At 33.6% G+C, this 25,283-nt stretch overlaps 1 protein-coding gene and 1 pseudogene across 4 annotated transcripts; one reads left to right on the forward strand and one right to left on the reverse strand.

Annotated features, from left to right (window-relative positions):
• The first annotated feature begins 2,213 nt into the window (after nucleotides 1-2,213).
• Nucleotides 2,214-11,352, forward strand: LOC145008382 (TMV resistance protein N-like; annotated as a pseudogene). The gene is made up of 7 exons (XR_013663385.1): nucleotides 2,214-2,319; nucleotides 2,435-2,746; nucleotides 6,054-6,768; nucleotides 7,335-8,439; nucleotides 8,531-8,740; nucleotides 9,747-10,574; nucleotides 10,665-11,352. The product of XR_013663385.1 is annotated as a TMV resistance protein N-like (transcript).
• Nucleotides 11,353-17,651: 6,299 nt separating this feature from the next.
• Nucleotides 17,652-23,841, reverse strand: LOC145010778 (TMV resistance protein N-like). 3 transcript variants are annotated; one of them, XM_078969309.1, is made up of 7 exons: nucleotides 23,662-23,841; nucleotides 21,923-22,513; nucleotides 21,324-21,505; nucleotides 20,407-21,254; nucleotides 20,088-20,312; nucleotides 18,442-19,263; nucleotides 17,652-18,363 (listed from the first exon to the last, which is right to left on the reverse strand). In XM_078969309.1, the coding sequence occupies exons 2-7, from the start codon at nucleotides 22,420-22,422 to the stop codon at nucleotides 17,797-17,799; spliced, it is 3,144 nt and encodes a 1,047-aa protein (XP_078825435.1). In that variant the 5' UTR covers nucleotides 22,423-22,513; nucleotides 23,662-23,841; the 3' UTR covers nucleotides 17,652-17,796. The 3 variants fall into 3 exon arrangements, with proteins under 3 accessions (XP_078825435.1, XP_078825434.1, XP_078825436.1); XM_078969308.1 differs by having other exon boundaries at nucleotides 20,407-21,505; XM_078969310.1 differs by lacking the exons at nucleotides 21,923-22,513; nucleotides 23,662-23,841 and adding an exon at nucleotides 21,765-21,802 and having other exon boundaries at nucleotides 20,407-21,505.
• Nucleotides 23,842-25,283: the final 1,442 nt, after the last annotated feature.

The following is a 25,283-nucleotide window of genomic DNA, read 5'->3' on the forward strand; positions in this document are numbered from 1 at the left end:
ATTTCACCTACTTACACACAGATTGTAAATCAGAAAAATGTAACATGCAAGAAAATCAATTGAGACTAGAAAATATAGACACATTGTACATGTTTATCAACCAAAGGACGTCTTTGGTGGTATCAATTTTAACTCCTTAGCTTCAAGAAGGGTATAAAGGAAAATTTTGAAATTACAATATTTGAACAAAACCATAATCTGAACACCAGGGCATAAACACAAACACATACATGCCAACCCAAGTTAGTAAGAAAGAAGATGAAGATATCTAGTTGAGAAGAGAATTCGACCCCGTTGACGAACTTAACAGTATTTTAGGGCTACAAATAGGAGGGTAAAACCCCTCTCGCTCCCTTATGAACTCGTTGAGAAATAATGCCACGATGCAGGAAGAAAAGGATATGATGCAGATAATGAGTAAAAATTAAAGAAAACACATGGGGGAGGATTAGGATTCATGAAACCACTTTAAGCAACAGTGAACAGAAAGAAAATTATAGCTGGAGATTTCAGTTGCATCTGATTATACTATGTTGGATTCTTGTACATTCTATCCATACCTAAATACCTTGATTATCCATCGCTAAGCTTCAAAAATCAAATGGTGTTCCCGGATTGAAGGGTACACTTCTTTAGTCATAGAGGCGGTGACGACCTAACGATCTGTTGACCGCCACAAATTGAAAAAAAAGGTCACCAAATGCCAAAATCAAACTCAGAAGTGGAACCATCGATTATGACTGTAGGTTTGAGAGAAGGGGATGTGGAATCCTTCAAGCGGCTAATTCAAATGAATACGTGTATGCCAAACATGGCAGATATGATTTTAGATGTTAATTTCTTGCGATTTATAAGGAAAAGGATGTAATTGTGCAACTTTTACTGAATAGTGAGAGAGATAATAAGACGAGTTGTTTAGCATTAAAAGTTTATGGGTGAAGAAGAAAAGGCATAATCGGTATTTCACATTGAAATATAAAGGAGCGAGGAGATGACATGTGTCATAAAAGGATTCTTTTATTTTATATATATATATATATATATATATATATATATATATATATATATATATATATATATATATATATATATATATATATATATATATAAGTAAATTACAGTTTTTGTCTCTGTGGTTTGGCCAATTCGCATATTCAATCCAACTTTTGAAAATTTTACAAGATACATCCTTGTGGTTATATATATAATAAAAATAAATATATAAAAGTAACGGTAAAATGTTCTTTTTAATTGGATTAAGGATGTGCAATGCAATTTGACCAAACCACAAGACCAAAACTCTCATTTTCTTATATATATATATATATATATATATATATATATATATATATATATATATATATATATATATATATATATATATATATAATTATTATTATATATAAACACCTTCTTTTTCTCCTACCTCCTACAACGATTTTACAATGTTTGTAGTAGTCCTGTAAAAAATAACCGAAACCCGATTGCCCGACCTGACCGGTTTTTAATTAAGGCAAATTGGGTTCGAAATTTTGGGTAATCGGGTAGCCTGACATTTAAATCGGTCGGGTCGGATATTAGATAGGTTTAAAATAATTCGGATATACCCAAATACTTGATTTTTTTTTTGTACCTAATAAAGATTATTTCTCCATCTAATAATCATATTTTCACAACGGCTTTTCCTGTTATATGAACATCTCATGTAAAAGGAGTCCCATCTTATACAATTACCTACACGGTTAATCAATCACCTCATACAGTCATTTAAAAGAGAAATAAAAAAAATGCATATCTTCTATAGATCTTTTCATCTTTTCCGATTTTTATATTTTATTTTTGTTTTTAGTTTAATATATAGAGTTATGTGTTTCAAAAATTTCTTTGAAATTATGATCTGCATTATAGATTTTGTATTGCTTTCACTTAAACATAAATATGGATCACGATTTGTATTTATTTATTCATTTGGTTATACTATGTATAAAACAAACTTCTTTTCTAGAAACCAAAAAACATTTGTGATTCTAATAAAACAAATCTATACCATAAAAAAAATAAAAACAAACGGTATGTATATAATCATAAAGGAACATCAATTCTTTGTGGCGGCAAATGGACAGCTCCATATAATTTAATTTTTTTATTATATATTTTTATTTAAAAATAAAAGGTTATAATAACGATAAATGCCATTTTTTTTTCTTGGTATCCTAAGCCTTTATATTTAATTTTTCATTCTTTCCTTAGTTGATGAAGAAAGAGCAATCATCCAGACTGTTCTTCTAGATCTCCTTTCAAGAATCATACACTGGATGAGTAAGCTAATTACCCGATCTATAAAATCCTTATTTTTAAGCAATTTGCTACAAAATTAATGAGTAATATTTAATTTAAATAATCATTTATTTACCCGATGTATTTATACTTTTAGTCCATAATTACCCGAAAAACCAGAAACCAAACAAGAGGCATATTAGGAGGCGATAGTGTGACGATGTGTGACGACTAATGAAACTCTTAAACTTGAGTAAAGATATAAAGGAGTATAATTACTTTCTTAATGTTTTCACTACCTCGTCAATCGATCTGAAGAACTGTGAGAACAAGTCAACGGTAGCTACCTACTCAAATCGATCCAAGTTGAAAGAATAAATTCAAGTACTTTTGAAGTTGAAGTATAAACTTGCAATGTAAAGAGCTAGAAAGGGTTTCTGCTAAAGTTTGGTGTTGCAGGGGATCTGAGGTACGCTCCCCAAACTGATAAATTGATGAATTATAAGTTACCAAGAATGAAATTGAAGCGTTAATGAAGTTTTATATAATTTATCTAGTAAATTTTATCAAATAGTCAAAAAAAAAAAAAAAAAAATGTAGATCCGGAATGTGAAAAACGTATTTTGACCTAATTTAGTCAAAGTTGTGAAGTTTGGGAATTAGTGTAGTTAGATGATCAAATTAAACAGTCCGTGAAGTTAATATGTTGCTGTGTATGTTATAAACGAAAAGAATTTGGAGGGAAATGAGTCTAATGATGTGTGTATGTGTTGTGGATACAGAAAGAAAGTGAAACAGGGGCTGATCCAATGTGCGCTGCTGTGTGCTTGTTGAGCAAATCCAAGTACGCTTGCCAGTATATGAATTTGGGTATTGCTATGTATGTTTAAGCACCAAATACTTAGGAAACTCATTATTAGTACATAACATTATAATTGGATTGGATCAAAGGTAACCAACTGTGGTGTTTCTAATCGAGTCTGGTTGGTGATGAAAATACTCGTTTTGGTGTAAACATATGTAAAGGATCTATCATTGGGACGTTTTGGTGAGTTCAAGTTGACCTTTCTAAATCGGATACAAGTTATAGGTGTTGGTGGGAAGGTAAAAGTTCTTAAAATAAGCCTTGCGAAACCCATATATTGGGGTCGTATGTTTATACAATGGTAGTAAATCAATAGACTTAGTGGTGTCCTATTTTGAAGGCTATATATGTCCTCTTGCCTTAAGAGAGATAAATGTTGACATCAAATTATAAATGTGAACATATATCTTGTGCTCCAAACTTAAAACATTATTATGTTTTGAGATTTTAATAGGGTTAATGTCATAAAAACCCTCAAGTTTACAGGATTTTGTCGGTTTTGCCAAAAGTTGAATTTTATGTCCGTTTTTACCCTAACATTTTAGAAAAAATGTTCGGTTTTACCCTTTTACCGGTAATAATAGGTTTTCCAGGTTACCATTATATTAAATTCGCAAAAAAACCCTTAAGTTTACCCTTTTTTACGTTTTTACCCTTAAGTTTATATTTTTTTTACACTTTTACCCTAAGTATTTTTTTTCGTAATATACGTATTCATGTAGAAAAATCGTATTTATATACGAAAAAATGTTTAATTAAATAATGTATTTATATTTTTTTAATGTTATATATATATATATATATATATATATATATATATATATATATATATATATATGTGTGTGTGTGTGTGTGTGTTTGCAAGGTTATACCATTTAAAAAGATAAATAATATTTTTAGAATTATGAACACCTGTTTTATAGATATAGTTTTTAGAAGTATAAATACATATTTTTACATTATTATATATAAATATGTATATATACTTCTAAAAATATATTTATACTTAAAAAAAACATATATCAAAATACATATTTACACTTCTAAGATTATATGTATATACTTATATAAACATGTTTATGATTCAACAAGTTTTTTTATTAACATGTATATTTTTAAATGCATAAAAATATGTACTTGTAGTTCTAAAAACATATTAATTTGCGTTTTTTTTACATCTTAAGTGATTTATCCAAGAAAAAACCCACACACACACACACACACACACACACACACATATATATATATATATATATATATATATATATATATATATATATATATATATATATATATATATATGAAGAAATAACATTAAAAAAATGTAAATACAATACTTAATTAAAATTTTTTTGTATATAAATATAAATTTTGTGCATGAATACATATAATATGAAAAAAAAAATACAAAGGGTAAAAGTGAAAAAAATATAAACTTAAGGGTAAAAACGTAAAAAACTATAAACTTAAGGGTTTTTGTGAAACTAATATAATGGTAACCTGTTATCACCGGTAAAAGGGTAAAACCGAACATTTTTGGAAAATGTTAGAGTAAAAACGGACATAAAATTCAACTTTGGGCAAAACCGATAAAACCCTGAAAACTTGAGGGTTTTTATGGCATTAGCCCATTTTAATATTGTAGAATATTGTGAATATGACATTATCAATTTCTAAGACTGATATGGAGTTTTGTATTGTTTTTTCCTGAGTTCTGTAATATTTATAATTATTTTATCATTCCGCCTAAGGCTTATGCCTTGGTTGGCTTGGAGGTGGATTTTGATCTATTAGATTGGGATGTAAGCGGGTTATTCATTTGGGGAATTTATTTCTCTCTTTATAAATTCTTACATGACCAAATTTTTTACATTAAAGCCGGATTTTGAGTAAATTGTGGGAAAGAAACGTGATTTTGTTATAATGATGACTAAAGGGAATCTTGTGTAGATATGGTTATTTAATTGAAGGAACATGTGAGTTGATGATAAGTTTCGATTTCGGAAAAAAACGGAATACTAAATGAGGAGACATCAGATGGTATTGGTTAGGAAACTACTTCAGATGACAATCCTTCATGAGAATCTGAAGATAAGACAAAATGATAAGTGATCTTGAGTTGTTTACCTAGTCAAATTTAGGAGACGAAGTCTCTTTCAAGCAGGGAAGAATCATAATGCTCGGGAATTTTGAAATGCCAATTATTTAAATATGATGTAAGTTGATAATTTGAAGAAATCCGTATTTTGTGCATGGAAGGGTAAGCCAAATAGTGGAAAATATGTATTTAGATTTTAGAGGAAATGCTGAAATTTGGGGATATAAGGTATTTGACAAATAGCATTACTAATGAAATGAATTTTGGGGTGAGAATTTACAACATAAGAAGTGTAGTGGCTAAATGTAAAAACATAAGGGAATTATAGTTGCCTTTTCATTATTTTCACTCTGTGGTTAGCCAATCTAGAGAATTAAGAGAGAATAGTTAAGCAGTGGAGGAAAGGTATCTACATACTCAAATGTATTCAAGTAGAAAGAAGAAATTAAGGAACATATCCTCTGGAAATTAAAGTACAAGCTTGCAAAGTAAAGAGTTCACAAAGGGAGTCTGCTAAACTTTGTTTTTAATTTTCTGGGAAATTTCCTCCTCGTCTTATAAGAAAAAATAATATGTAGAATTAAGAGTAAAACATTAGTTTGTGTAATGTGATTTCTTAAAAACTAACTCACTTTACCTAAATCAGTTCATGTCTATATTTAGAAATGTCGCTTGTATTAGATTTCAAAGGGGGTTTTTATGAGCAAAAAATGAAAAAGAAAATGTAAGGACTAGTTATGAGATTTTCTACATTGTAACTAGTTACTTCAATTGTTATGAGTTCTGAGAAGATTTTTCTACCTGATATAACAGGTTTTACTGGAAATTAGTCACATCTCTCGGTATAAAGTTCATTTCATTGAGGTGCTCAAACCACATACATTCTATCTCAACAAGTCAACATATCCATGGCATCTTCATCATCTTCTCCTTCTGCTCCAACCTTTTCTCCTCAATCGTGGAAGTACCATGTTTTTCTTAGCTTTAGAGGAGAAGATACTCGTACGAGTTTTGTAGATCATCTCTACTCAGCTCTTGAACAACAAGCGATCTACACCTACAACAACGGCAAAACACTTCCTCGGGGCGAATCGATCGGTCCATCCCTTATGAAGGCCGTAGAAGAATCCCAAATTGCTGTCATCATATTCTCTGAAAACTATGCAGATTCTTCATGGTGCTTAGATGAACTTGTACATATTATGGAATGCAAGGATAAGAGAGGCCAAATCGTTATGCCCATATTCTATGGCATAGATCCCTCTGAAGTACGAAAACAAAAACGAAAATATGGAGAAGCCTTAGCCAAGCATGAGTTGGAGAACAAGAAGAAGGCTAAATCCTGGGGACAAGCAGTTGTGGAGGACCCTTGGGGATTGCTCTCTGCACCTCGAGAACAAATCCGGAAATACCAAGAAGCCTTTGCCAAACATGAGCTGGAGAACAAGAGGAAAGTTGAATCTTGGAGAAAAGCACTTGTGGATGCAAGTAACATTTCTGGATGGGAACCCAAGCACGTTGCCAACGGGTAATGTTCTTTTTGTTTTTGCACTTTTTATGCCTAGAATATGCATGCTCTGCAAATAATTTACACTTGTTCCTTGTAAGCTTTTTATACAAATAATTTACTAGATCAACTGATCAGTTACGTATAGGCTTAACTTAAGTTCTGATGGACTTCATTGACTTCTAATTCTAATTTCTTTCTTAACACCTTGCATCAAAGCTACAAAAAAAAAAAATAAATAAATAAATAAATAAAAAAATCCATCATGCTTTGTTTTTTGCTATTTGAAAAAATTTGATGTTTCCTAAGAATATTGCTACTTGTGATATTAAGCTTACAAGTCCTATCTTGAATGAGCATGAAACATGTGATTAATCTGATTTCTGGAAATGATAACTTGTTTTTGATAGTGAGGTTTAACCCTCAATTTATATAGAAAGAGATTACCTAAACAAGAAACTAGATAAAAGCTAAATCAAGAACTAATAAAACTATAAAACCCTATACTACTTATATCTTTAACAAAATAAATTACTCTTTTATCAATTCGAGTATGTGTTAATTATCCTTGTATATCCAATATGTAGGCTTGAATCAAGGGTTATCAAAGAAATTGTTGACACAATTTCACAGAGGTTGCAGTTAGTACCTTCAAGTGCAAATGAAAACCTGATCGGAATGGCGGTTCGATTGCAATGTTTGAAATTAGAGTTACAAATTGGGTCGGGAGGTGTGCGGATGATTGGAATATGGGGTGTTGGGGGTGGTGGTAAGACTACTCTTGCATCTTCCATTTATGATGAAATCTTTAGCAAGTTTGATGGTTGTTGTTTTGTAAAAAATATCCGGGGTGAATCAAGCAAGAATGGTTTGGTAAGCTTGCAAAAAAAAATTATTTGTGGTGTTTTGAAACAAAAGAAAGTACAGGGAATAGAGAGAGTTGAGGAAGGAAGACGCATGATAATTGATAGGTTATGCCATAGAAAGGTCCTCATTGTTCTTGATGATGTCGATAAGCTTGACCAACTACAAGCATTAGCTGGATCACATGATTGGTTCGGTGATGAAAGCCGAATAATAATGACAACTAGAGATGAGCATGTATTAAATGCACACAAAGTAGATGTGACACACACTATTAGCTTGTTAAACAGAGATGAGGCTATTAAGCTCTTTTGTAAGCATGCACCCCGGGATAACAGACCTATAGAAGATTATTAGCATCTTTCAAAAGAGGTAGTCTCGTACGCTGGTGGGCTTCCATTAGCAGTTACAGTCCTCGGTTCTTTTCTTTGTGACAAAGACATTAATGAGTGGCAGAGTGCATTAGTGAGACTGAAAGAGATCCCAGATACTGATATTGTGGAAAAACTAAAAATTAGCTTTGATGGACTTACAGAGCTTGAGAAAGAGTTGTTTCTAGATATTGCATGTTTCTTTAGGAAGAAAAGGAAAGAATTGGCAATGGAGATCCTTAATGCTTGTGGTTTTCATCCTGTTATTGGAGTGAAGGTGTTGATACAAAAGGCTCTCATAACTATTTCAGAAGATGGAAAGTTTGATATGCATGATCTGGTACAAGAAATGGGACACTACATTGTTAGAGGGGAGCACCCTAACAATCCTGAAAAACACAGTAGGATCTGGAAGGAGGAAGACGTTCTGAAAATATGTGCTATGGATGCAACTACGGTAATGTGTTAAGCTAGCTTTTCATGATTTAAATATGTATAAATAAACACTTATAACTCAACTCTGACACCAATTTATTCCTCTATCACAGGAAATTGACATGGTTGAAGTAATAAGATTTGAACACAGTAGTGAGAATCTGATACAGATTCCTCCAATTGTTGCAAACACGAAGAACCTTAGGTGGATTGAGTGGGAAGGTGATCTTGCAACTCCATTGCTTACTAACTTTCCACAAAGGACTCTTTGTCGTCTAGTATTGAATAACAGCTTGCAAAAACAACTTTGGGAGGGTTATAAGGTAATTCTTATTGTCTTTCTAGTTAAGAGATGAAACAAAGTGAATGATGTATGTTCTTCAGTTCTTCCTGGCTAAATTTTGTTGTCATCAAACAACTTCAGTTATAATTTTTATACTTAGTATAGTATTGAAAGCATGAACCTTTTATTCGTAAATCTACTTTGTTTTAATAATGATAAACTTAGTAAAATATAACTTGTTTTATATGATATTGATGCATCAGTCATTGTAATCCATGATATTTATGTAAGCTCATCCTCCATATAAATACCCTTATACGGTTATACCTTAACATGGAAACACAAAAATTGTTTTGTTTTAATAAATAATTGCTATAATATTATTTTGGTAATATTTTAATCTAAATTTAATATTTTGTTCATTTATAACCATTATAAAACATCGATGACTTGATATCATTAATTTGCATAAAAATTCTTCTTTGATTTTTCTTTTATGAAGTGTTTTTTAGATTGTTATTTACAACAACAGTACTTGCAATGATTTCCAGTTACAGTTGGAAGGAATTAGTTTCTTGTCTATTTTTCATCCCATATAGAAATAGTGTGTTTCTAATATTTTTTCTATTATTGAAAACTCAAAGATTCGTGAAAACCCGAGAACCTTTCTATTGTTTTTTTTTTAAATAATTTCAGACATCTATTTTATTTTATTATTATTTTTTTTTTTTGACAACACCAGCCATTAAATCGCTTATTATGCACTTAATTTGCTGAAAAATATGTTAGCTGTCTCAAAGTATTTTTTGTGTTTTTTTAAAGTTCTTTGTTTTTTATGAATCTTTGATTTCTCAACAGATCTCAACCCTACACACACACACACATATATATATATATATATATATATATATATATATATATATATATATATATATATATATATATATATATATATATATATATATATATATATGTGTGTGTGTGTGTGTTTGTGTGTGTGTGCATGTGTTCCGGATATTTGACTTGATATCACTTGTATACAACAGCTGCTGCCTAATTTGAAGACAATCGAACTTTGGGATTTGGATAACCTAATCATGACACCAGATTTTGATGGACTTCCAAATCTTGAAACATTCAAGCTTGGGGGATGTTTGTATTTAGAAGAGATTCATCCATCGATTGGTCTCTTGGAGAGGCTTGTTTTCTTATCTATAGGAAGTTGTTGGAGACTTAAAATGTTTCCACCCGTTACCCGATTAAAGAAACTCGAGACCCTTACATTCTTTGAATGCCCTGAACTTTTTAAGCTCTCAGCAACCCAACAGAACATGGAGAATTTACCACATGTTCATTTGGATAATAACAGTGGGAGTGAAGTTTCATCCTATATAGAAACTAGTCCAAAGTTTTTTGTTGTCTGTTGGAAGTGTGGTTGCAGCAATCTCCTTGGTGTAGATTGCTGTGTGGAGGAGCCTTGTTTACGCGACAACATGAACCGCATAGGCTTGCAGTTTTTTCTAAAGGACCTGAGAAATTTGAATCTTGGTTTGTGCAGTTTGGGAGATGAAGAAATCGGCTCTGCTGTTTGGGAGTTACCCAACTTGCAAGAACTTAATCTAAGTGAAAATAAATTCTCACGATTAGATTTTAGTCTCTTGCAACTTCCTCGACTCAAATTGCTCAATGTGTCATGGTGCAAAAACCTTGTAGAATTGTTAGAGCTGCCATCAAGTATAGCTGTTGTTGATGCGAAACATTGTATCTCACTTGAAAGCTTTGGAGATATCTCAAACTGTAAATGGTTGTGGTATGTCTTGCTTCAGATGGGGAACAACCTTTGTGTTGACAGTTTACTAGACTCCATGCTCCAGGTTTGGCTCTACAAACCTTTTAAAAATTTTCAATCTTTGTTACATAAACCCAAACAAAAGAATCATTATTGAATCTGTTTTCCATGGCAGGGTAATGCTAGTGAAAGTTACTTTATCAATATCATTCTTGAAGATCAGATTCCAAATGGGTTTGTTGGTGGGCTTTTTATGGGGAGAACATTTACACTGCATCTTCCAGATGATTGGTACAATGAGTTTTGCGGGTTTCAGATATGTGTTGTTACCCGAATGCTATCTCCTTATATTGATATAGTCATCAAGCAGGAGGTAGATGAAGATTCTCGATCTGAGCTTTGTCAGGAGTACTCTGATGAAGCAGTAGAGCCTGAATATGATGAAGCAACGACATGTGTAGGATATGTTTCCTTTGGTTCATTGAGGGGCACGGCATTTTCAAATTCATCATATGCCAGGACTTCAATTTTCTTAGAGTGCATGTATGGGAATTCATCTCACAGTTATGTTGGGGCTAAACTTGTTCCTAGGAAAAGTAAAGGTGGTGAGGTGAAAAAAACAAAAGTTGCTATAGATTTCTCCGAATTTTGGGACAAACAACATGAAGATGGAAACACATTTACGATCGAACATGATTCAAACTCTTATATAAATATTTTATGGCAATCGTTATGAATTCATCCCCCACTTCCCCCATACTGTTTTATGTATTTCTCTCTGTTTGGGACACTCATTTGCTACTTCACTTTTTTGTTTTGAGACTTATTGGCTGTTACTAGCTGATTTTACCTTTATTTACCAAAAAAAATGTGTATTTGTTTATTCTAGCATAATTTGTTGTTATGTGTCAAAAAGTTTATATTGCTTAGAATGTTAAAGTAATTAAGACAAGTTTATCATCATTTAATCGTGTCTTCCTTCAACATATCAGTTTACTAATACTACTTCATGATGAATGGAATTAATCATCTTGCCATGAGCTTTTTCAATGATTGTGGTAGAGATAAAACTTTTCTTTTTCAATTTAAATTTTTTCATGTTGTGGATGCCTTAAAGCTAAGTTGCATAGTGATTTTATGAAATTCATTACTTTTAGGTCTTAAGTATATGCAATATACCTAAAATTTTATGTCAATATTGGCGTCTGCCAGTTGTTACAATAGAAGTAACTATGGTTAGAGGAAAATATTATGGGTATGGAGTTCTACCTTAATGACTATCTGGTTAGTTGAGTTTCACGAAAACAGATGTATGTACATAAATAATGCTATTTTTGCTTTTGGTCCCTCACCTTTCAACATGTGTCCGTAATACCCCAATTCCCTTTTTGTCTTGCTTTCTTGGCACTACCAGAACTTGTCATTATTAACCCCCTTGACTATCATAAATTCATTTTTTGAATTTTAATCTAGACTAATCTTCATAAATGGTCGTTGTAGTTTCCCAAAATATCAAGTTTCGTCCCTAACTTTTTTCGAGCTCTTTGAAGGTCCGTGTGGTTTTTTTAAAATTACATCTTTACCTTTTTATTTTCTTTTACATTTTTTATAATTAAAAATATTAAAAAAAAAAAAAAAAGAAACAAATAACACTCACCACCTATGTTCTTCCCAGTCTTGTTCTCTTTCACAACGAAGGGATTGATGTCTCCTACCCCCATCTCCATCTCCTCTCCAACACCTTAAATTGCGTTGGTGCTATATATATATCTTTACCATCTCCATCGTCGGTTACCAATACGTATTGTTGCTACCGAGATTCTTAGAGTGACCCCATCACCTTCTTCCACTTTATTTCCCCTTTTCATTTGTAGAACCCTATACCTAAAGTTGCCACAAGATACCTCTTGTCCGCCATCGACCGCATGTTGTGCGTTTATTTATTTTCACCACCGGAGAACACAACAACAACATCACTGGAAAGGATACACGGTATCAACATCCACAATTTTTAGCTTGGATGAGACGTTTTGATGTCTACACACTTCCGGAGTGTAAACACGTTGATTGAATGCAATTATTAGAAGCATTAACTACTATTTATGTAAGAAGAATCATTGGAAGGCAAATTGTCATTTGCTGATAAGAAAGGGAAATCAACAACAACAAAAAAACGAGATCATTTGCACAGTCTCAGCCTTCATAGTAGAACTTGTCTTATGTACAATATCAACCACGTCCCTCGTTTCCATTTTTTAAGTCACCACAGTATGTTGCTTATGCACCTTCAGTTGAGAATAAGACAGATTATACACCACCATCAGCCTTAGATCCCCAGATTGTCGAGCAATTCAGACAGTTCATTACTGCCAATCTAATTGTCATGTCAGCTTCCATGTCTCCTTCAGGTTTGTCTTCATCCAACACTTCAGGTATTCCTTCATCCTTGTGGATATTGGATTCTGGTTCATCTCATCACATGCCACCACATATGTCATCTTTTCCTTCGTTATCATCTCGTATACGTCTATGTTATGTCTGCTAGTGCTACACCTATGTCAGTAGAGGGTGTTGTTTCTATTGTCATTCCTTATGTATCTTTAACAGATGTCTATTACATTCCCACACTTGCTTTGAATCTTGCTTCGGTCAGTCAGTTGTGTAATTCTGGTTGTTGGGTCTTCTTTTCTAATTCATTATATTGTGTACATGACGTTCGGTCTCGGAGGGTGATTGTGATAGGTCGTAGACTTAGGGAGCTTTATGTTTTGGAGCAGCTACATGTTGTTGATGTTGCTGCATCTAGTGTCGATTTTCCATCTTTCCGCGTAAATCCTTTGCCGTCTGTTTTTTATATTTGACATTCTCGTTTGGGACATGTGTTAACGTCTCGTTTACAGTGTTTGGTTTCCATTGGTGTGTTAGTTTCTTTGAAAACTGATGATATTTTTGATTGGTGTGGTTGTAAGATGTGAAAGTTTTGTGCTTTACTGTTTAATAAAAGTGTCACTCGTTTTGTTGCTTTCGTTGATATTGTCCATTCTGATGTGTGGGGTCCATCTCGATCACCTCTAAATCAGGATCTAACCTTTATGTATTCGTTCATTGATGATTACACTCATTATATGTGGGGTTATTTTATGAAGCGCATGTCTGATTTTTTCACCATATATAGTGACTTCAGAGCTCTTATCAAGACTCAACACTTTGTTGTCATAAAATGTTTTGGCGTGATTTGTGAGGAGAATTTACCTCCAGTGATTTTAAAAAGTTATTGGCATTTGATGGCACTGTGCATCAGTCATCTTGTACAGGCACCCCTCAATAGAATGGGTTGCAAAAAGAAAATACCGACATCTCCTAGAAACTGCAAGATCTTTGCTACTTTCTGCTCGTGTTCCCAATACGTTTTAGGGAGAAGTTGTTCATACCGCCACTTATGTTATTAATCGCATTCCTACTGCGCACACTTTGGGGAAGTTTCCTTATGAAATGTTGTTTGGGAAACTTCCATATTATTCTTCATTACGAGTGTTTGGGTGTATTTATTTTGTCTTGAAGCCTCATGTAGAGAAAGATAAGTTATCCTCAAAATCAGTCATTTGTGTATTTCTGGGATACTATATTGGTTAGAATGGTTATCGGTGTTGTGATCCATCAAATCGGAAACTGTATGTCTCTCGCAATGTCACTTTTTTAGCACATTCCGTCCTATAGCATTCCTGTTCAATCACATAATGCAACTCAAGAGGAGCTTTGTACTATTGATCCATTTATCATTGACATTATTAATCCACCACCTGCCACTAATCTACCACCTGCTATTGATCTACTACTTGCTACTAATCCACCACCTGTCGCTGATCCTCTGCCTGCAGATCATCAATATCCTCCACCATCGAGGCCTTATTGTAATAAGAAGTCCATAAAGCTACCTGACTTTGTCTATTCCTCTTACTCACCAGTTTTCACCTCTGTTATTGCTAATGTACATCGCCTCTCTAAGCCAACATCCTACAAAGAGGTTGTATTTGATCCTCTTTGGCAGAACGCTATGGTTGAGGAACTTGCATTATAGCTGATCCTCTTTGGCAGAACGCTATGGTTGATGAACTTGCAGCTCTTTATCAGACTCATATATGGGATCTGGTTCTGCTTCTGCTTGGAAATCACACGATTGGTTGCCGTTGTGTATATAAAATCAAAACAAAGTATGATGGATCCGTTAAGCATTATAAAGCTAGTCTTGTTGCGAAATGGTACTTATAAAAGTATGGTATGGATTATGAGGAGACTTTTGCTCCTGTTGCAAAAATGACAATTGTTTGCACCTTGATTGTAGTTTCTTCCATTCGCAAATGGAATATTTATCAGATGGATGTCAAGAATGCATTCTTGAATGGTGATCTTCATTAAGAAGTATATATGTCTCCTCCCCTGGTATTACTCACCAATCAAGTGAAGTTTGTCGAGTTCGGAAGGCACTATATAGCCTCAAACAATCCCCTCGTGCTTGGTTTGAGAAATTTTCTACGGTGATTACTTTCTCTTGGTTTTCAACCAAGCAAACATGACTTAGCTCTATTTGTTCGATGCATGAGTGCAGGTTGGATTATTCTTTCCTTATATGTCAATGACATGATTATTATTGGTGATGATCATGATGGTATAGTCTTTAAAGTGTGATTTAGCTCACCCTTTTGTTATGAAAGACTTGTTTTTTCTATGTTATTTCTTGGGGATTAAAGTTTCTCAATCTCCAAAGGGTTATCGATTTTTATCTCAAATGAAGTATATTTTAGACTTGTTTGAACGTGCATGACTCGCGGATAATTGGATAAGTGATGCGCCTATAGAAAGTAATGCAAAGTATTTTCCAAATGATGGTGTCCCCTTAACAGATCCAAGCCTTTATCGTACCATTATAGGGAGTTTGGTTTATCTCTGGCTGTCACTAGACCGGATATTGCTCATGTAGTTCATGTGGTTAGCTAGTTTGTTACTGCCCCTTCTACTGTTCATTGGGGAGTTGTTCTTCGTATTTTGAGATATCTTCTTGATACTCAATTCAGCATCCTTGTGTTTCCATCTACATCATATCTTGAGCTCCATGCCTATAGTGATGCCAATTGGGATAGTGATATTTATGATCGTAAGTCCACTACTGGGTATTGTGTTTTTCTTTGAGATTCATTGATATCATGGAAGAGTAAGAAACAAGATGTTTTCTCTCGATCTTCTAAGAATCTGAGTAACGATCCATGACTATCGCCACTTGTGAGATTGTTTGGTTGAAATAGCTTCTTGCAGATATGGGTGTTCATATCTCTCAACCTACGACTTTGTATTGTGACAACGAGAGTGCGATAATGATTGCCAATAATTCAGTGTTTCATGAGCACATAAGAACACATTGAGATTGATTGTCATTTCACACGACATAATCTCCAGTAGGGCATTATTTCCTTTCCTTATGTTCCTTCCACTTTGCAAATTGTTGATATTCTTATGAAGCCATTGACTACTCCTCGATTTCATTTTCCGTCTGTCCAACTCTCAATGCTTATTGTTGTTGCATTGTGAGTTTGAAGGGGGATGTCAGCCTAATACGATTTTGGGCTTTATTTTGTATTGGGTTTTATGTTGGCTCATTAGTTAGAAAATCGTAATTAGCTAGTCTATATATTATGTCTTTTCCTTTCATTGTATCTTGTAGTTCTCATTTGATAATCATACGAAACTTTAGCCGTTTTATGTCTTGTTAGTTTACAGTGTCTTCCCGTCCCTTGTTTCTCACTTTCCCATTTACATGTGTCTCCGCATGCATTGTTTCCCACTTGGTAAACGCGTCAAGAATTTCAATCCCAACATTTGAACTATAGGATTGTTTTTGTGAGATTGGTTTTCAAATAAAGGATATGAAGTTTGAATGGTTCGAAACATGTTATGTTTTGCTTGATAGGATTTGTGTTAAAATTTGAAGATCAAAATACTTTGTAAATTGTAAATGATAACTGAAAATCTTAATCATAAAAGGAGCGATTTGTTCGATAGAAAAACAATTAAACTCTTTTTACTAACAATCACAAGTAAAGAATAACAACATAACAAAGAATTGAGAACTAATGAAGTTTAACAACAAACTTTTACAAGGAAGATAATGAATATTGAACTAGAATTTTCTTTATCATTAGAGCTCTTTCAGAAGGAATGAAAATAATCCAAGTTCTAAAAAGTTTGTCATAGCTTTGCCAATGCATGTTATGGCTCCAAGACTCACATTTACGCCACATCATCACACCATAGAAACCACCGTCTTAAGTCATATATATTTAGGGAAAACTTTATAAAAGTCCTCATGTATTGACGTCATTATCGATTTAGTCCTTGTATATTTTTTTTATTTTAATAAGTTCTAAAAACCGGCAATTGTATATAGAAGATGCAAGTGTAGTCTTACCACCAAAACAACAGTTTTGATGTCGAAAATGAAATACTTAAAGAATTAGAACCATGTTTATCAACACCCACAACTAATAGTACTATAGACAATTTTGACAATAAATAGTTGGACTTCTAAAATTTCAAAATTTCAAAGATCAATGACAATAAAAAGAACCAAGACAGTGAAAACAGAGAAAAAATTAAGAGTTGTAAGACTTGAAAACGACAACTTTTGATTCATACCTTTTCAGTTACATATTTATTTCGTATTGGAATAAAAAAATAAAAAATAAATAAAAAATCTGTTTCATATTTTCTTTTTATTTTCTGCCAAAAAAAAAGTTAACAGTTTATATTGAGGATTGGCCATGACCTTTTCAGCCCGGACTTCTTAATCAGCCCAAGCCTGGCCCAATATCCAAACCATCTTTTTCTTTAGTGACTTAACCCAGGGCCCATTTGGGCCCAGTCCAAAGACCAAAATATGTGCACACCTAAGTTGCACTAGTCAATGTTCAACCTTAAAAAGAATGGAAGGTGAAACTCCTAGCCAACCAAATGTATTAAACCAAATAAAGGTGAGACAGGTCCAAGAGAGACCATCAGTCCTACATATTAGACCGGGCTTTTCTTAGACTGGTTTGACTAGACACCTGATCTAACCAGATCTTTTGGCATGATCATGTACAACTCTTGATAGAATTTTCATATTGGTACATTTTGGATCACAAAAAACAAATTCATTTAAATACATGTATGTTACAACTTACAACTGATCACTTAATCACAATAATTCAATAAAATTGTTCAGAGTGTGAGCTACAAGTTGGCGTAGAGTTCAGAGATCTGCGGGAATGGGTTTGTCAATACCAGTTGAAAGGATGCCATATAATCTTGACACAGGACTTTGAATCGTGTTGGACCCTAAATGTCTTTTCATGTATAGTACGTTCCTTGTCCCAGAATCCTGAGCAATCTGTTGTTTGCACCTCATCTCCTTTACTTTTTCTAGGAACAAGTGCAGCTCCAATGTAACTCTCAACTGCATCCGGATTCCGATACGTTTCTTCTAAGGAAAACGAAATCCTATTGTATGATGAATTTAACAATGTGGTGTGCTTTAATGAATTAAACGAAACATATCCTATGGATGTTGTTGTTCCATTAATATATTCAGGATCCATTGCTTCATTAGACTCCTCCTTTAGAGCCTCAAATCTAGAATCTTCATCATCAACCTTCTCCATGATGATTATAGTAACTTTCAGACATTCAATGTCGGTAACAATGTGTACTAAGAACCCATAAAAGTCATTATACCAATTATCTGGAAGATTCAGTGTAAATGTTTTCCCCCTAACTACTACCCCCTTTGGAATCATCTGATGTTCAAGAGTGAGACTGATAAAGTGATCCTCAATAGCATTTCCCTGTCCCCATGAAAAACACATTCTTATGTTAGGGTTTATATAAAGATAGAAATTTGAGAAGTGCGGTAATAGTATTACCTGGAGCATGTAGTGTAGCAATATGTCACCATAAAGTTTGTTGTCCCCCAGAAGTGAGAGTTTCCACAACCATTTACAGTTTGAAATATCTCCAAAGCTTTCAAGTGAGCTACAACCATCCGCTATAACAACAGCTATACTTGATGGCAGATCTGACAATTCCACAAGATTAAAGCAGGCTGCCAGGTTTAACCATTTGAGCCGAGGAAGTTTCAAGAGACTAAAATTCAATCTTGAAAAATTATTTGCTGCTAAACTGAGTTCTTGTAAGTTGGGTAACTCCCAAACACAAGAGCCAATGTATTCATCTCCCAATTCACAGCCACTGAGATTCAACTTACTTAAGCCTCTATAAGAAAACCGTAAGTCTATGTTGTTGTGAGGTAAACAAGGCTTGTCTAAACAACATTTAATACCAGGAAGATTGCTCAGACCACACCTCCAACAAGTAACCAAAGAGTTTGTAATAGATTCTTTATAGGATCCAACTTCTTTCCCACCATTATCTAATTGAAGATGTGGTATATTGTTATTGTTCTGTTGTTGGAACTCCAAGGGCTTACAATTTTGGAAGCAATCTAAAAATATAAGGGTTTCGAGCTTCTTTAATCGGGTAATGGGTGGAAACGATTTAAGGCACGAAGCATCTATTATACATAAGGCAACAAGACTTTCCAAGCGTCCAATGGATGGATGAACCTCTTCTAAACAATAACATTCGGTAAGTGTCAATCTTTCAAGATTCGGAAGTCCATCAAAATCTGGAGTCACGATTAGCTTCTCTAAAGCAATAAGTTCCATGTTTTTCAAATTGGGCAGATACTGTTGAATACCAGTGTTTGATTGTTAGTTAAATATCTAAAAATCATTAATAAAATTCTTTTGTGAACCCAAATTTATGATATCAATGTTTTATAATGGTTATCAATCAACAGAAATGTTTTATAATGATTTTTTAGACAAACAGGTATTTATATGAAATGAGCTTTATATAAATACCACCTATCTGAACCGCTTATCCAGGCTACCAGGATACAGACTTCGAATTTGGATTTTGTTATTTGGAAAATTGGATTACCTAAATACCGATTCAAGAGTTCAAACCATTTAAGTTATCCAACAATTTTATACCAAACCATTATGCCCCTAACTTGGACATGAAAATTCCTACCCTACATAATGATGTTCGTCTTTAACAAGCCTTATATATATATATATATATATATATATATATATATATATATATATATATATATATATATATATATATATATATATATATATACACACACACACACACACATAGATGTGAAGTTTATAATTCAAGCATCACATTTACATCTAACAATTTAATCTTCATCAACAAAAAGAAGATTTTTCATACTTAACAGTTGGTTATCTATGAAAATAAAAACAAAATCAGGTTAAACAAACATAATAAATAAATAAATAAATAAATAAATCTACAAACTAAAGGTTAATGATGCTTTTGACTTCTTAGCTAGATATAGAAAAACTACAATCTAATTATATAATGACTGATAATCAGTGATATAACTTAACTATATGCCGATATACATAATAGAAACTTAAAACTAACTTATTAATTTCATCCAGTAATCAAGTAGAGAAACAATAAAAATTACCTTATAGCCTTCCCAAAGTTGTTTTTGCTTAAAACCTTGCAATCTTAGACAACACAACTCCCTTGGTGGAAAATTTTCTGGCAATGGACGTGTAGTCTCGATACTCTCTTCAGTCTTCAAACTAATCAACCTAAGTTTTTTCATGTTTGCAGCCACATGGACAAAATGTTGTGATTCCTCATCCGTAGCATGCCAAAATTTTATTGCTTCAATCTTGTCAAGTTTCTGTGACAGAGGATTAAAACGGTGTTAGGGTGGCATTAAGAGTGCTTTTGCATGCATGCATACATACATCACGAAAAGCTAGCTTAATCATTACCATTGTTGCATTCATATCAAATAGTCTAAGAACATCTTCCTTCTTCCAAATTCTACTTTGTTTTGTAGGATTGTTAGGGTGTTCCCCTCTAACAATGTAGTGTGCCATTTCTTGTATCAAATCATGCATATCAAATACTCCATCTGAAATAGTTATAAGAGCTTTTTGTATCAGCACCTTTATACCTATAACAGGATGAAAACCGCAAGCATCAAGTTTCTCCATTGTCTTCTCTGTTAACTCCCTCCTAAAAAAACATGCAATATCTAGGAACAATTCTTTCTCTATTGGTTTAAGTCCATCAAAGCTGATTTTTAACTTTTCTACAATATCAGTATCCGGGATCTCTTTTAGTCTGGCTAATGCACTCCTCCACTCATGAATGTCTTTGTCACAAAGAAAAGAACCAAGAACCGTAAGAGCTAATGGAAGCCCACCAGCATAAGAAACAACATCTTCTGAAAGCAGCTCATAATCTTCTATACATCGATGACCCCGGGGAGCATGCTTGCAAAAGAGCTTAATAGCTTCATCATTGTTTAACAAACTAATATTGTGTATCACATCTACTCTGTGTGCATTTAACACATGCTCATCTCTAGTTGTGATTATTATTCGACTTCCTTCACCGAACCAATCATGTGCTCCAGCTAATGCTTTTAGTTGATCAAGGTTATCAACATCATCAAGAACAATCAAGACCTTTTTATGGCGTAACTTACATATTATCACACGTCTTCCTTCCTCAACTCTACGTACCTTCACTTTCTTTTGTTTCAAAACAAGAGAAAGAATTTCTTCTTGCAATTTTTCCAAACCATTCTTACTTGATTCCTCACGGACGTTTTCTACAAAGCAGCAACCATCAAAATCGCTAGAGATTTCATCATATACGGAAGAAGCAAGAGTAGTCTTACCACCACCCCCAACCCCCCATATTCCAATCATCCGCACACCATTTGACTCAATTTGTAACTCTGATTTCAAACGTTGCATGCGGGTCGCCATTCCGATCAGGTTCTCATCTGCACTTGAAGTTACTAGTTGCAGCCTTTGTGAAATTGCATTAAGAATTTCTTTGATAACCTTTGATTCATGCCTGCAATACAAGTAAATATAAAGACATCCTCACACAAAGGAGGTAATTTATTGCATGTTGCATGAAATAAAAAAGGGGGTCCTAAACAACCTTTATATTTCAGATCTAAAATACAATCCGTAAAGTTAATAACATCAAATAGTTTCATATAGCAAAAAGTGAAGCAAGATGGATTTATTGTTGTCACTTGAACCAAGGCGTTATGTATGGAATTAGAATTAGAACTCAGAGAAGTCCATGATAATTTAATTCAACTTACCAGACTGATAAATTGATCTAGTCAAGCCTCTGTTTATCACTGTGATTAACATCATCATGAGTAATTAAGATGTTTGTATAAAAAGCTTATAAGAATATAAATGTGTAGACTACACATATATTAAACATACAAAGTGAAAAACCGAAGAAGAAAAGTACCCGTTGGCAATGTGCTTGGGTTCCCATCCAGAAAGGTTACTTGCATCCACAAGTGCTTTTCTCCAAGACTCAACCTTGGTTTTGTTCTCCAACCAATGTTTGGCAAAAGCTTCTCCATACTTTCGTTTCTGTTTTCGCACTTCAAAGGGATCCACATCATAAAATACGGGCATAACGATTTGGCCTTTTGTATCTTTGCATTTCATAATACATGCAAGTTCATCTAAGCACCATGAAGAATCTGCATAGTTTTCTGAGAATATGATGACAGCAATTTGAGATTCTTCTATAGCTTTCATAAGGGATGGACCAATTGATTCTCCCCGAGGAAGTGTTTCATTGTCCTTGTAAGTATAGATCCCTTGTTGTTCAAGAGCCGAGTAGAGATGATCCACAAAAGTCTTGCGAGTATCTTCTCCTCTAAAACTAAGAAAAACATGGTACTTCCATGAATGAGAAGAAAACGCCGGAGCAGAAGGAGAAGATGATGAAGATGCCATGGATGTGTTGATTTGTTGAGATAGAATATATATGGTTTGAGCACCTCAACAAAATGAAATTATACCGAGAGATGCGACTTTCCTATAATACCTGTTATCATGCAGAAATATCGTGTTAGAACTCATAATTGAAGTGACAGGTTACCATGTAGAAAATCTCCTAACTAGTCCTTACATCGTCTTTTTCATTTTTTTGGTCAGAAAAACTCCTTTGAAGTCTAATACAAGTGACAATTCTAAAGATACGCATTAATTGATTTAGGTCAAGTGAGTTAGATTTTTTTAGAATCACATTATACAAACTAATGTTTTACTCTGAATTCTACATTGAGACTTTTCTTATAAGATGAGGAAATTTCTTAGAAAAAACAAAATTTAATTTAGCAGACTCCCTTTCTAAACTCTTTACTTTGCAAGCCTATACTTCACTTTCCACAAGACCTGTCCCTTAATTTCTTCTTTCTACTTGAATATATTTGAGTATGTAGATACCTTTCCTCCACCATTTGACTATTCTCTCTTTTAGTTCTCTAGATCGGTAAACCACGGAGTGAAAATAACGAAAAAGGTATCTATAATTTCCTTGTGTATTTATAACTTGATGTCAACATCTATGTCTAATAGTACATATATAGCCTTCAAGATTTCTTCACTAAATCACTATATTACAAATTTTCCAACAATACCATGTACTTAAATGAGCTCTTTCATCACTAACTCGACTCGATTTGAAGCACCATAATTATTAATCAGTATATGACTAGTTCTTTGATCTAATTATAATGTTATGTAATATGTACTAATAATGAATTTCCAAGTATTTGGAGCTTAAACGTAGCAATACACGGATTTAAATAGTAACAGGCATACTTCGATTGCTCAACAAATACACAGCAATGAACAACAGACCAATCCCCCTGTTTGATTTTCTTTTTGTATCCACAACACGTGCATACAGCAGTTGACTCTTTTTACTTCATATCCCATTCTTTTATAACATAAACATCATGTTAACTTCAAATGTTGTTTAATTTGACCAACTAACTGCACTAATTCCCAAACTTATCAACGTTGACAAAACTAGGTCAAAATGTCTTTCTCACATTCCGGATTGACATTTTTTTTTTTTTAATTCACTGATAAATTTTACTCAATAACTTAGCATAAAACTTCATTAACTCTTCCATTTCCTTCTTCATAACTTATAATTCGTCAATTTATAAGTTCGAGGAAAGATACCTCAAATTCCCAGCAAAGCCATACTTTAGCCGACACCCTTTCTAAGTTCTTTACTTTGCAAGCTTACACTTCGATTTCCATAGGACGTCTTGCTTAATTTCTTCTTTCGACTTGAATCAATTTAAGTAGGTGGGTACCTTTCCTCGACTGTTTTCTCTCAATTATTCTGATCTATTACTGTTAACGAGGGAGTGAAACTAATAAGAAACGGACTAGAATCCCGTTATATAGTTAATCATATTTCCCATTATTAGCCCTCGCACTTCTACACATTATCACCTCAAAACCCTTTACATACGGAGAAAAACATTAAAAATAGCATAACGAGGAAAAAGCTTTTAACAAAATATATATATTTTTGACATGGTATATAAATGACCACATACTTGGTTATTGTCATAAAAGCCGCAAGATTTATATCCCAGTTTGCAATTTATCATAACTTTTTTGTTACTCTTTTGCCATTAATTATAAGCTTGAACGATCTGATCTACTTTGTCATTCAAATTTTCATCATTCCTTGATCACACACACATACAAACTCTCTCTCTCTCTCTCTCTCCAATACTCAAAATCTTATAAGGGAAGTTGAAGCCACATACAACTTTAAATTTAAGAGGTAATCACCTTAGTAGATTCATCTGTTGAGTTCATTATACTAAGGACTTTCTTCATCTTAGCAACCCATTGGTTCTTTATCTTGAACTTTTTGGTCAGCCGTATCTTAAGTTTAATGATCTTCTGTGTGTCGAAACTAACATTCAACATGACATCAACATTCAACACAAGGATGATGTAGGAGGAGCTAAAGTTTGTCAGGCAACAACCGTGATCAACCTTAAGTCTCCTAAACTCGATCCTCTTCATGAAGTTATCAAACTTTAAGTACCACTAAACTTAGAAGTTTGCTTCGTATCATATAGATTTTTCTTCTTCTTAAACAGTAGCTTTTTCTTACCAACTGTAAGAGCACTCTTTAGTTGTGTCTTCCAGATGTCTCCTTCTAGGTTGTCATCAAGGAGATCAGTTGTAACACCCAGTTCAGGTACGCATTTCATCTAGTTTAAACTTGGAAGTTTCACCCGGCTCACGATATGAGTAATGCTTGTCACATCGTGAGGGGAATATTGAACCCCGCATCACCTTTGGGCTCACGATGTGAGCACATATGGCTCACGACGTGAGGCTAGTCTGAGAGGAAAACCTAAATTTTAGGGGTTTTAATTTGTATTTAAAGGAAGGGGGCTAGGGTTAGCCCACGCACAACTAAGAATAATAGGAAGGGCATCTAGTCATCATTTCTGAATTCAAGCATCATCATCAATTTTCACACCTTATACACCTCTGTGAGTTTAAAAGTTCATTGCTTTATGAGTCTATAGGCTTAGATCTATATTTGTATGCTTTATCCTTCATATTCAAGATGATGTAGTGGTTGGGATCCATAAAGTTGCCAACTTTATGGATCTCCAGTGTCCCTTGAGTATTATAGATGTTATATCTGGAGTATGGTTGAGTTTTAAGACTCTTGCATGAGATTTGGAATCATTTCACCCTTTTGTGCCCTAGTTAGTGTTTGGGACATGCATGTCGAAAAAGCCATGATTTTTATGATGTTTTGG

Source organism: Lactuca saligna, chromosome 8, assembly GCF_052625555.1.
Source record: "Lactuca saligna cultivar CGN05327 chromosome 8, ASM5262555v1, whole genome shotgun sequence".
Classification (NCBI taxonomy): domain Eukaryota; kingdom Viridiplantae; phylum Streptophyta; class Magnoliopsida; order Asterales; family Asteraceae; genus Lactuca; species Lactuca saligna.

Excerpts from the sequence above, each read along its gene's own strand:
- LOC145010778 (XM_078969308.1), bottom strand. The coding sequence starts at position 22,422 with ATGGCATCTTCATCATCTTCTCCTTCTGCTCCGGCGTTTTCTTCTCAT. Across the intron at positions 20,313-20,406 it reads TTGATATGAATGCAACAATG|AAACTTGACAAGATTGAAGC; the intron begins GTAATGATTAAG and ends CCTCTGTCACAG. Across the intron at positions 19,264-20,087 it reads AACTTTGGGAAGGCTATAAG|TATCTGCCCAATTTGAAAAA; the intron begins GTAATTTTTATT and ends GGTATTCAACAG.